At 43.3% G+C, this 12,773-nt stretch overlaps 1 protein-coding gene across 1 annotated transcript in view; it reads right to left on the bottom strand.

The window, feature by feature from the left end:
- The window catches only part of DYNC1LI1 (dynein cytoplasmic 1 light intermediate chain 1), a 30,152-nt gene extending 17,657 nt beyond the window's left edge, over nt 1-12,495 (bottom strand). Inside the window, exons 1-2 of the mRNA XM_080934064.1 lie at nt 12,258-12,495; nt 12,008-12,081 (exon numbers count right to left, since the gene is read on the bottom strand). Coding sequence (XP_080790190.1) covers nt 12,008-12,081; nt 12,258-12,403 — 220 coding nt within the window. The 5' untranslated portion in view covers nt 12,404-12,495. The remainder of the gene's footprint in view (nt 1-12,007; nt 12,082-12,257) is intronic.
- Between the last annotated feature and the right edge of the window lie 278 nt (nt 12,496-12,773).

Below are 12,773 nucleotides of genomic sequence, written 5' to 3'. Positions count from 1 at the left end.
TACAGAGTGAGTTCCAGGACAGCCAGGACTACCCAGAATAGCTGTCTTGAAAGGCAAAAATCAGAAAAAGATTAAGTCTGGGGTCAGCACACCTTTAATTCTAGCACTCTGGAGACAGAAGCAGGTGATCACTATGAGTTCAAGGCTAGCCAAGGCTGTAAGACATGACCCTAAAAACAGTTTTTATTGTTAACTGACTGAAAACCAAAGTGCTAAGAAGCTAGGGCAAAAAAGATAACATGACAGGAATGTCAACACGTCTCTATTTCTTACAACACTACTCTTAAAGTAGCTAAGTGGGATCTATAAAACCAGGAAGTGGGGCTGGAGAGTTGGTTCAACTGTTAAGAACACCAACTCTTGCAGAGGACTGGACTTCAGCTCCCAGAATGCCTGTAGGGTGTCTCACAACCACCTATAACTCCAGCTCCAAAGATCCAGTCTCCAAAGGCATTTATCACACATGCAAATACTCAAACACAGACATATGCACACACAGACATATGAACAAACAAAAAATAAATAATAAACTTTTCAAATGAGGCCCAGGGAATACATAGCTCAGTGGCAGAGAGCTTGCCTAGCATACACAAGGCACTGAGTTTGATTTCCAGCCACATTTTTAAAAAAGTAAATAAATAGGAAAAGCAAATACAGTTACGATCTTTTATTATTTTTTGGTATTTTCAAGACAGGGTTTCTCTATATAGTCCTGACTGTCCTAGAACTCTTTCTGTGGACCAGGCTGGCTTCAAACTCAGAGATTCACCTGCCTCTGCCTCCAGAGAGTTGTTATCAAAGGTATGTACCACCATGTCAGGATTAAAATCTTTTGAAAATTATTTTTACAGTAATTTATTATCTGTCCGTCTGTCGGTCTCTCTCTCTGCCTGTCTCTCTGCTCCCCTTCTTCCCACCCTGTCTGCATACATGTAAGTGTGCATGTGGAAAGTCAGAGGACAGCTTGGGGGAGTCGCTTCTCTCCTACCACAGGGTCCCAGGGTTCAAACTTAGGTTATCAGACTGGGTGGCAAGTGCCTGTGCCCACTAGGCCATCTCTCAAGCCCTGTAATTAAATCTTAATGCCCCAAGTAGTCCACAGTAGAGCACACCACAATCCCAGCACTAAGAAGGGAACACTTGAGGCAGGAGACCTCATGTTTGGGGACTAATAGTGAGCTCCAAGAGCTCCAGGAGGCACATTCTCTAGCCATAAGCAGGACACAAAGGGCTTGCTTTTAAGGAAATTCTAGACAAGAAATCACCTACTCTTCTCTGGAGGAACTGGCTACTTCCTCACCCAAACAGAAGTCATGTCTTAGGCACTGGAGATCCTTCACCAGCACTTCCGTCCACTGCTCACCGCCATACACCCTCCTGACAGCATGATCTTCCGCAACTGCTGGGCCTTTTACCACACCTATGAAAACTGCTCGTGACTCATGCTCATAGAACTTGAGGCTATACACCAGGCATGGTGGCACACTCCTTTATCCCAGCAGAGACAGGAGGACCTCTTGAGTGAGGCCAGCCTGATCTACATAGCAAAGTACCTATTAAGAAAATAGAGGTCAAAGCCCTGTCAAGTCAAGAACACTGTAGGTAATGATGTTAAAATAAGTTTATCTAAATGTCCATCTTTATAAACTAGATTTTCTTTCTTTTTTATTTTGTTTTTGCTTGTTTGTTTGGAGACAGGGTTTTCTCTGCATAGCCCTGACTGCCCTCAAACTTAAGAGATTTGCCAGTCTTCACAGGCATCTCTTTTTCTCTGTACAAAAATCTAAGAATTTTCTCTGCAGAAAATAGATTTTCTTAAAGAGAACATACTTTCGCTTTTTTTTTTTCCTAGCATGGGAATTGATCACATGACCTCATAAACTCTAAGTGGGCAAGCATTCTACACTGAGCTAGAGCCCTCAGTCCGGGGAAACATATTTTAAAGTGCTGCTAAACTAAAGCTGGATGTGCTCTCCTGTAATTCCTCTGAAGACAGAAGCAAGTGAATCATTAGTCTGAGGTTAGCGTGGACCACATACGGAGACTCTCTCCAAACATGGGGCACAGGGAGAAAAGAGAATCTGGATGAAATAGTTTTTTTTTTTTTTTTTTAAAGAATTATTTATTTAATTAATGTGTATGACTACACTATAGTGTGTCTTCAAACATACCAGAAGAGGGCATCAGATTCCATTATAGATGGTTTTGAGCCATCATGTGGTTGCTGGAATTTGAACTCAGGACCTCTGGAAGAACAGTCAGTGCTCTTAACCACTGAGCCATCTCTCCAGCCCATAATAGTTATTTTCATGTCCACATACAGATGCTAGAAAGGTTTTCATGGTTAATGGCTAGAAACTTAATTTAAGGCCACATGGATCTCTCACAAAGTCTTTTATAGACTCTAACATTAAAAAATAATAAGCTACAGTGTACTTATATATAATAAATAAATAAATCTTTAAAAAAAAGAAACACCAGAATGGGATTAAAACTTAAAAAATAATAATAATTACATTTATTTTGTGTGTTTCTGAGTTTCTGTGTATGTATTTGCACATTCACAAATGCGCCATAGAGCATGAAGGTCAGAGGATTACTGGCAGTTGTTGCTCCTTTGTTTCCGCTGAGCAGATCCAAACTCAGGCCATCTGACTTGGTAACAAGCACTTTTACATACCGAGCTACCTCATTTCCCTCCCCTGTAACTCTGACAAAAGTCAATCTTAGCTTCAAAATCACTATAGTCAATCCCTGAATGTCAGTTGGAACCTGCTTTGCCCCAGCTAGGTTTGAAGACTTTCAAGAGCCCACCGCATGGGAAGAGCCCATGTCTGACCAGTGGGTGAGCAAAGGCTTGTTAATCACTGTTGCAGACTACAGTAAAGCCTGTATTCCAAGTCATCTGTCAATTCTCTGCTCAAATGAGCCACCCATAAGACCAAGCACTGACCAGAACTTTAGTTTTCTCTAAAGCAACCACAGATATCAATTCTCATTCCTTAGCTCAAATTTAAAAACCAAGGTGATCATAAGATCTCTGAAAATCTACAAAATCACCAGACGTGCATAAGGAAAATGTATGCTGGTAGTCCCTGAAAGAAGATCTCTAACTCAACAAAGGGATATAGTAACAAAATATTATATACATATATATGATATATAGTATGTATCATATATTATATGTACAATATATAATAACACATATTATATAACCTATACATAATATAATAAAATAATACTTAATAAAAGTTTTACATGTCTATATGTATATATTGCAGAGGTGAGGAAGGCCTTTGCGATGGTGCATATGCGGTGTCAGAGAACTACTTGAGGGGCTTGGTTCTCCTTTTACCATGTGGATGCCAAGGATCTAACTCAGGTCATCAACTCTGGCAACAGGAGACTTTACTTACTGAGCTGTCTCATTGCCCATATTAAGATACTTTGATGGCTTTTTTTGTTTTTTAAGATAGGGTTTCTCTGTGTAGCCCTGGTTGTCCTGGAATTCACTTTGTAGACCAGACTGGCCTTAAACTCACAGTCAATTGCCTGCCTCTGCCTCCTGATTGCTGGGATTAATGGCATGCACCACCACCCTGCCATTATACTCTGTAATGTCAATTTACAGATGGAGAATATGAAGACAGGATCTCTAACTGTGACATACCATCATGAGCTGTATGAACCTGGACACATCAGGTAACCTCTATGTGAAGACCAGAGTCCATCTCCACAGTGGTGGACTGAAATTCTGTTACTATTACCATTCACTGGCTCTGTGACATGTTAGAAATGAAACTCCTCTGTAAAAGCAGCAGCAGTACTTTAGAAGAGCATCATGAAGCACCTGAGAGTGAGAAGTCTCACACAGCAGGAGCTATAACTGCTACCATGGATACCAAAGCACAGCACTGTTCCCAGGCTTCACAGAAGTTAATGCACATCAGCTCACAGCATACAAAGTGGGTAGTACTGTCTGAAACTCAAAGCAACTTAAACCCTGCCAGTGCTCATGAACACAAAGCCACACCAGGACCTTGGGCCTGGATCAGCACCCACCCCTATCATTCATGACAATGGGTCAAATTAAACAGCACTCTGCATTCCCATCTCCCGCCACTCCACCTCCCCACCCCAACTTCTCTTTTCCTGGGACACTTTACTCCTGCTTAGCATAGGCTTGGTGCCACACACCTTCTCTGCAGAGCTTTGGCTGGCATCTTCACACCCCCATCAATCAGGGTATACATCATGATAAACTGTGAAGAATCCCCAACCTGCCATCTTGACCCTGCATGATATAAAATGAACTAGCGTGTTCTAGTGACAAACAGCTATGAGAGGTTTTTTTTTTTTTTTTTTTTATTTATTTTGTTTTGTTTTTGATACAAGGGTCTCTCTATGGAGTCCTGACTATCCTGGACCTCCCTATGTAACCAGGTTGACCTTGAAATAACAGCTCCACCAGCCTCTGCATCCCAAGTGCTGGTGTGTAACACCACACCCAGCCTCAAGGGCCTCAGATCTTTCATTTTGCCCTCTACTGGTTATGTGGAGAATCCAAAGAGAAGGGGGTTTTTGATCTAGCATCTGCCTCCTAGGTGGTTAGAATGGGAACAGGACTCAATGCCATGAGCAAACCTTCACATACACCTGTTCAGACTAAAGGCTCAGAAACACCAAGGAGTATCTGCAGAGCAAAAAGACAAAGCTAATATTGAATCCTCATGAAACTTTGAAAGCTCCTAACTGCAAAACAGCAGACATCCTGGGAGAAACTCAGCACAAGGAACTGACACAACATAGGACAGTTCCCATCACTTAGCAATGGCCATTACTAGTGAATTTTAGAACATGTTCTCAGTTATAATTCCAAGTGTCACAGACTGATTAAAAAGGAATTAAGAATCAGTTTAATTCAATAAACGCTAATGCCAGTAAGTGCTGATCCCAATGGCTGTCAACGCTCCTCTGTTCTGGAGAGCAAAGTCTCACTGAACTCTTTATCAGCAGCTATATATAGGGTATGTGCTACTTAGCAATTCCACTCATATGAATTGATCCCAAAGACAATACTGGATACATGGAAAATAAGATGTAACAATAATGACCTGTAAGCAACTATAATTATGATACAGCTAAATATATTATTATTGAATAAGAAAAGAAAAGGCTGGGCTGGCAAGACTCAGGATGTAAAATGCTTGCCAAGCAAGCCCAACAATCTGAGTTTGCTCTCTGGGACCCACATAAAGGTGAAAGGGTTTCCCATGTGTGGGCTCGTGTAGAATTCCCATAAGTTTTAGCTTTATTAGCAATCAATTTTGACTTTACTTGTTCATGTACAGAATTCTGCTAGACCTTTGGCTGTCATAAAGATGTGCAAGTAAGTTGGCATACACCAACATGGGGACTTTACTTAATTAATGACTAGTATCTGGAACAAATATCTCTTTCTAGTCAGGACGGAAGATGTAGGAAAGGCCTAGAGTGCCGTAATCTATCTCTGACATTGTTCCTATCAGCTTGTTATTTATGTACTGTGTGTGCTGTTGTGAGACGAGATCCTGCCATGTAGCCCAGTAGCACACAGAGCTCTCTCATATCACAAGCTGGTCTCAAACTAAACACCCCAGCCACAAACATGGAACTCAAAATCTCACTGTGATGTAATGTCTTTTGAGAATAATAAAAATGTTGTCAATTTTCAAACTAAAAAAAAAAAGTAGGAGAAAACTAGCTCAAATAGCTCAATCAACTTATCCTCACTCCATACACACTAATAATAATATATATTTAGGTATATATTAAGTGCTACATATGAGTAATTAGTATAAATAAGTAATTATATAAATTATATATATATAATATATACATTTATTATATATAGTATTTTGTTTGTTTCTTTTGCAGTAAGACCTCACTATACTGCCCTGGCTGGCCTGAACCTCATTACATAGACAGGCTGACCTCAAACTTACAGATCCACCTGCCTCTCTCTCCAGAATGCTGGATTAAAGGCATGTGCTTCTGAACTCAGCAATAAAAATAAATATTAAAAATATATAAAGTCACATATACTGACACGGATAAAAACCTTGTTACATGACGTGAAGCATAACACATAGTAAAAAAAATCTGACTATAAAATATAAAAGTTTTACTTTTTATGATGTAAAGCAGCTGTAAGTGATAAATATTGCTTCCATTTTTATTTTTAAATTTTAATTATTTTATATGAATTGACATTTTGCCTGAATGTTTGTCAGTGCAGTATCCACAGATGACAGAGAGGGGGTAGAATCCCCTAAGTCTGGAGTTGCAAATGTTGTAAAACAAACAGTAGTGGATACCTGGGATTGAACCAGGGCCCTATGGAAGAGCAGCCAGTGCTCTTCAGTGTTTGCTGAGCCATCTCTCCATCTATCCAAAGAGATATTTGTTCCAGATACTAGTCATTAATTAAGTAAAGTCCCCATGTTGGTGTATGCCAACTTACTTGCACATCTTTATGACAGCCAAAGGTCTAGCAGAATTCTGTACATGAACAAGTAAAGTCAAAATTGATTGCTAATAAAGCTAAAACTTATGGGAATTCTACACGAGCCCACACATGGGAAACCCTTTCACCTTTATGTGGGTCCCAGAGAGCAAACTCAGATTGTTGGGCTTGCTTTTATTATGAGACAAAGCCTCACAGAGCCCAGGTTGGAATCCAACTCTATGTAGCTGAAGACGACCTTGACTATCTGACTTCCCTGCCGGAGCCTCTGAGTGCTAAAAATCATGTGTGTGCCACCATCTACAGTTTGCAATGCTGGGAGCTGAACCCAAACAAGCACTCTCCTGAATCCCAGGATATGTTTTTTCTTTGTCTGTTTTTATATAAAAAGCAAATACAAATACTCTTTTAGCCCAGGCTGGCCTCAAACTTGTGATCCTCCTGCCTCTTCCTCCTTCAGCAAATCCTACCGGTGTGCGCCACCACAACTGGCACAAATACTCCTTTAAAGAAGCATGGAAATACCAATAATCTTAAGGCAATAGAGTTATGGTAGCTGTTTGTTTTGAGACAGTGTCTTACTGTGTTGCTCTGGCTATTTTGTAACTCACTACATAGAGGAGGCTGTCCTCAAACTCACAGAGATCCACCTGCCTCTGCCTTCCAAGTGCTGGGATTAAAGGTGTGCATGACACACTTGACAGATGGCTTCATTTATTTAATATTTTATTTTTCTTTCTCTAGCACGTACTAGTTTTAAGTTAGTAACCTCCAACTTTAAAGGATTTTAGACATAATGTCTTTTGGTTCCTTTAATACCAGGAAGCATGGAATTATCTCCATTTATAGGTCAGGAGGTGGTGTCCAGACAGGAAGAGAGTCTCCTTGAGAGTCTGACCTAAGTGGACTCTGTCCCTAGGTGCTTGTGGTGCCTTGCCTCCTCAGCAGGTCTTCTTTCCCAAAGTGTCACCACTGCACTTCCAGCAACACAGTGTCCTGAGGCTGCTGCACACTAACGCTTCATTGACTGTTACTCTGCCGGCTCCCAGGAGGACTTTACAAGCTTCTGGAGGGCAGGAAGGGAATCTCAGCCCAGTTTTCCATGAATGATCTGCACAGAATAATTCTAAAATCCGATGGGAAATGAAAGAAGAGGTGACCTGCTGAGCCACTGTCCTACAAGGACAGCTTACTAACTTGCCCAGTTTGCTAACAAGGCACCATGAGTTATCTATTTTTTTTGTTTTCCTAATTCTGGACTTTTCTGTTTGGCATTTCCTATTCATTCTGTTTTAAGGTTTTTTGAGACAAGTCACATATAGCCCAGGCTGAACTCTAACTCGCTCTGTATGTAATGAGGATGACTGAGTTCCTAATCTTGCTCTACCTGCTGCTGGGAAGTCTGTGCATCCATGTCCGGCTACTCTATGAGCTTCACTGCTTTTGATCGAATTCTCTCTCGCTGGACTTCACTCGAGTGCAAGAACCACTCTACCTGTCTGTACCTGTCACTCTGCACCAGAGCTCTGCGTTGTTTTTGACAGCGACACTGGAGGAAATGTGTCCATTCCTCTTAATTCTTAAACCTCTATCCAACTATATGGAGAGTCAATCCACCATTCATGTAACATGTATTCACTGAGCATCTACCGTGCCAAATACTGTGAACCATTCAAAGAAACCGCCATTACCTGTTATGTCTGCTTAGGGTTAAAGCTAACAGCAACAAAGGGGTTACAAAAAGGGATTATCCAGCAATTCCAGGTCAGAGACTAAAGCTAGCCTGTCGCCTGTGTCTGTGGACAAAGTTTTATTGAAACACTGCTATGTTTTATTCACTCGTGGATTATCCGTGCTGTTTGGGGACTAAAGAGCAGAACTAAACAGTTATGACTCACAAAGCACACATTACTTAGTATCTGATCTTCTACAGAAATTTTTTCTGACCCTATTTTAAGATAGCAATATGCCATCTGATCTTCATAACATTTTAATTGGTCTCTTTAGTAGTGATATATAATAAACATAGCTTTATGCTAATCCTCAACTTAGTACTATATATGAGAGATGCTCTTCTTTTATCATTCTAACTAGCATCATAATCTCATAATCAATTACACCAGACAACAACATCACCATAATTTAACTAATAAAATCATGCTTCCTTTACTCATGGAACCCTGGTGATCTTTAATCCCTGTTCCTCAAAAGATAGTTTCAGGGCCTCAGGATGTACCTCGGTGTTAAGAATGTAGGCCTATCCTATATGAGGCCCCAAGTTCAATCCCTACTACCCACTCCTGTACTAAGAAAGGAGAAAGACACAGACACAGGTAAAATGACTGAGTACTGTCATAGTCTTCCTGAACCTCACTCTGAGCCAAGCCTAGGTGGATTAAATGGCTGCTTAGGCACAGCGTCATGGCTAACCATAACCCTCAGTAAGCAACATCCCAAAGCCCAATAAGCACTTGAATTTTCTTCTTTTCCTGGTTTTTTGTTTTTTAAGGAGCTTTTCTTTATATTTTTGAATGTTTAGCCTGCACATGTGGATGTGCCCCATTTGTATGCCTGACGAGGCCAGAATATCCCCTGGAACTGTACTTAAAGATGGTTGTGGGCCACCATGAGGGTCCTGGGAACAGCAGCCAGTGCTCTTAATTGTTCAACGACCTTTCCTTGCTTGTTTGTTGTCATATGTCCCTGGGATTGGCTTTGTACCTGAATCCTCCTGCCTGAATCTCCCGAATGCTGGAATAACAGGAATGTATCACCAAATCACCCAGGGTCTCCCTATCCAGCACCTAGATTCCTCAGGCTTATCCCTCTTGGGTACTGGATGAAGACCAGATTCTTTTCCTTTAAATGATACTGGTATTTTGGGTCAAAAATAACCATTGAGTAGTAAGGGTTTTGTATAGGCATTGTCGTACTTGAAGGGAGTTCAATCCAGTTGGAAAGCTAAACCAGGGCCATGCCACACAGAACCTTAACAATATGACTTTGGAGAACTGACTTAACTATATAATACCATTGCCTCATCTATAAATTGGTGCTATCATCTACCCTCTAAATTGGGCAGGATAGAACCACAGATGAAATGTGTATGAAAATGTTTTTGAGAGCAATGGCTCAGTGGTTAAGATACTGTTGTTAATGTACTGCTCTTCCTGAGGACCTGAGTTCTAGTCAGAGAGCATCCACAGTGCATTTACAACTGCCTGAACAGCCACCTCCAGAGGAATCAGACACCTTTGATCTCTGCGGGCACTTATATTCATATGTATATAACCACTACCATCACCATCCCAACAAGACCGTGTGTTTTTATGCTGCTTGGAGGACAGGTGAAGTAGCAGCTAAGGGTTAAATTGTGATGTGTGGATATGCAGGGTGGATATGTAAGGGATTCAAAGAAAGGCCTATAGCAGACTTGTTTTCTTTTTGGATATAGACTCCAAAACACCACCACCATTCATGAATGACATATTCGAGTAAAGCATCTCCCAGACCTGATACCCTAAAACTCATAACAAAGTCAACTGTGACTCCACTGTGTATTTCTTTTTTCTACCACCACAGACTGAACAGTGATATGCTACCTGATAGCTTAATGCCTCCAAGCACTCTTTAAAGGAAGTTTGGGAAAGTAACTGCATTTGCATAAACAGTATTTTTAAAAATCAATGATTAGCCTTTTGCAAACCTGAAAAGGGCTCAGGAAAACTCTAACATTACTGAAAGAAAAGTATGACATTTCAAGCTTATATAATGACACCAGATGGAACTTTCTGAACTTTTAAGTTCATCAGAAGAAAATCTAGCCTAGGAGTGTGGGGCCTCTATGTACGCCAAGTCTTACAGACTGACCCAGAGCCAGAAGGATCTAGAAAACACCAGAAAGGGAAAAGACTGCTGATGTTTACCTTTGAGATTCGTAAAGAAATCTATTTAACAGAGTAATTAAACCAGAATCAACTTCAAGGGGGTCATTCAGTCTTAAGTTCACTTTACCAATACACAATCTGTCTACATTAGTAATTTGTCTACATTAGTAATTAAAGACATTCCCTGGAACTGGGGCCTATTTTATCTCTGCCCTATCAATACAACTTATTTAGGCAGTAATCCTTCCTTGTGAGGAGGAAGACAGGGTTAGTGGGCACAGGGCAATGCAAGCAGCAGGCAGAGCAGCAACTCAATGGCAGCCCCAATTCACTTGTTAAAGACTTCCCTGGAAGACTCTCTCATTCCCCCAGGTCCCCGCACAAGAGTCTCTGCTGCCTGGCTTTACACAGTGCACCACTTGACCCTCCCACAATTCCAGGAGGTAGGGACTGTTTCTCCATAGCTCTCATTTGGAAGATGAATGAACCGAGGTTTGCAGATGCCAGTAGATTTGCTTAAGATCGCATGGCTTGTACTTGACAGGGGCCTTTATTCAGACCTGGCCATCTGTACATTGCATGTGGTGCTTTCAATCATAGGAAAAGACGGGCAAGGCACAGTGCTGATTTTTCAGGGAGCTTGACCAGAGTTTTCCACAGCACAGACATGTGCATGTAATTGGTAGGGGGACATCATAGAAAAGGGGTCATTTCCTCCTACCTGCTCATTCACTGTCACCTGTGGAGCATCTCAGGTAGCAATTCTTAGAACTAAAACTCTTTAGGCACAGCTTCTCAGTCTCTGGGCTAAAATCAAGAGTCTGAAGTCTTGGAACACCCACTACCAAATTTTAAAAATATTACTGTCATCGTATTATACACTCTAACACCCTGCATGTAAAAAGAAATGGTGGGGGTTGGAATTTCTCCTGGAGCTGGAAGGACTTGCAAAAATGCAAAGCTGGGATTGTTTATTGTCCCTTGGTCCTTTATCCCCACTTTGCAGCCAGTAGATTTAAAAAAAAAAAAAAAAAAGCCCTAAAGAAGAGGGAGAGACATGTCTCCCTTACCTTAGTCATTCGGCTGGATGAACTAAATGAGAACGCTGTTCTACTGCCCTTTACAAATTTCAGAGTTATTAGGTGACAGTTAAAAAGGCAACTGCAACCCGAACCCCCAGCACTGGGAGAACGGGAGAACGCTGATTCAAATAACACTCATCACGACCCAGTCACTGGCTCCTGTCAATTACACAAAAGAGTCAGCTATAAAATATTAATGGCATGCATTTGCGCTGGAGATCTCACCAAGAGCCATCATGCCACCGATCTCTGTCAGAAAAACTGTCCCCGTTTTTCTAGGTAGAATCCCAGACCACTAGGATTCCCGTGTTATGTTCATTCCTTCTCTCCCAGAGGAGATGACAGAACCACCCCACATCCCAGGGTGGAGAAAAAAACGGAGGGTCCAGGCCGGATGGACGGGGGACCCCCTTGTCCCCCCAGCTGTCAGCTGCAAGCCGGGAGGCGGGGCGCAGCGGGGCCCGACTGTCCGCACAAAGGCAGTGGGCGAGCGGATGTGACCGTGCACCCCGGCCACAGCAGAGATCACTTACCCAGCAGCAGCACGTTCTTCCCGGTCGGGAGCTTGGAGCGCGAGCGCGTGGAGACTTCGCTGAGGATGCAGGACCTAACGGGGAGCAAGGCGCAGGCTGAGGCCGGGCCCGACCGAGGACGAAACAGCCGGGCCCAGCTCCCGGGAGGCCCCGCCCGGCTCCCAGCTCCCGCGGGGCTCGGGGATCCCAGAGGCGTCCGCCCTGGCGAGGAGATAACCCGCGGGGGAACGGAGAGGGGTGCGGTCCTTACCAAAGGTTCTGCCCGTCCTCATCGTCGCCCGCTGCGGTGCCGCCGCTGCCGGACGCCAGCTCGTTGGCTAGGGGTCCGCTGGCGTAACTCGAGGCTAGCCCGGGTGGAGATGAACCGAACGAGCCGACTCGCCCCACGGCCGCCATCTTGGTCGGGAATCACACCACTCCTGACAGGGCTAGAAGAACGAAGCGGCGGCGGCGGCGGCGGCGGAGGGAACCCGGATATGGACGTTCGGGGTTCGGGAGCTGACCGCGCCTGCGGGGGCGGGGACCAAGCCTGAGGGCGGGGCCTAGGGAGGGTTCGGAGAAGCGAGCGCTGCTGAGCATGCGCGGCAGGCCGGGCTGCGCATGCGCGGGCTGATTATATGCTTGCATTGTGGTCATGCTGGTTTTCCCTGTGTCTCCGAGCTGAAACGCTGCCCAAAGTGCACCACCCGTCATCCTGGCTGCAGCAGCCCGGCGGGCAAGGCATGTCAGGTGAGCGGCGCAGCCTCCCACCCTTCAGTGGGGCGGT

This window comes from Micromys minutus (genome assembly GCF_963924665.1).
Source record: "Micromys minutus genome assembly, chromosome: 21".
Classification (NCBI taxonomy): domain Eukaryota; kingdom Metazoa; phylum Chordata; class Mammalia; order Rodentia; family Muridae; genus Micromys; species Micromys minutus.
The sequence above is the reverse complement of the archived record's forward strand: the minus strand, read 5'-3'. Positions and strand labels throughout refer to the sequence as shown.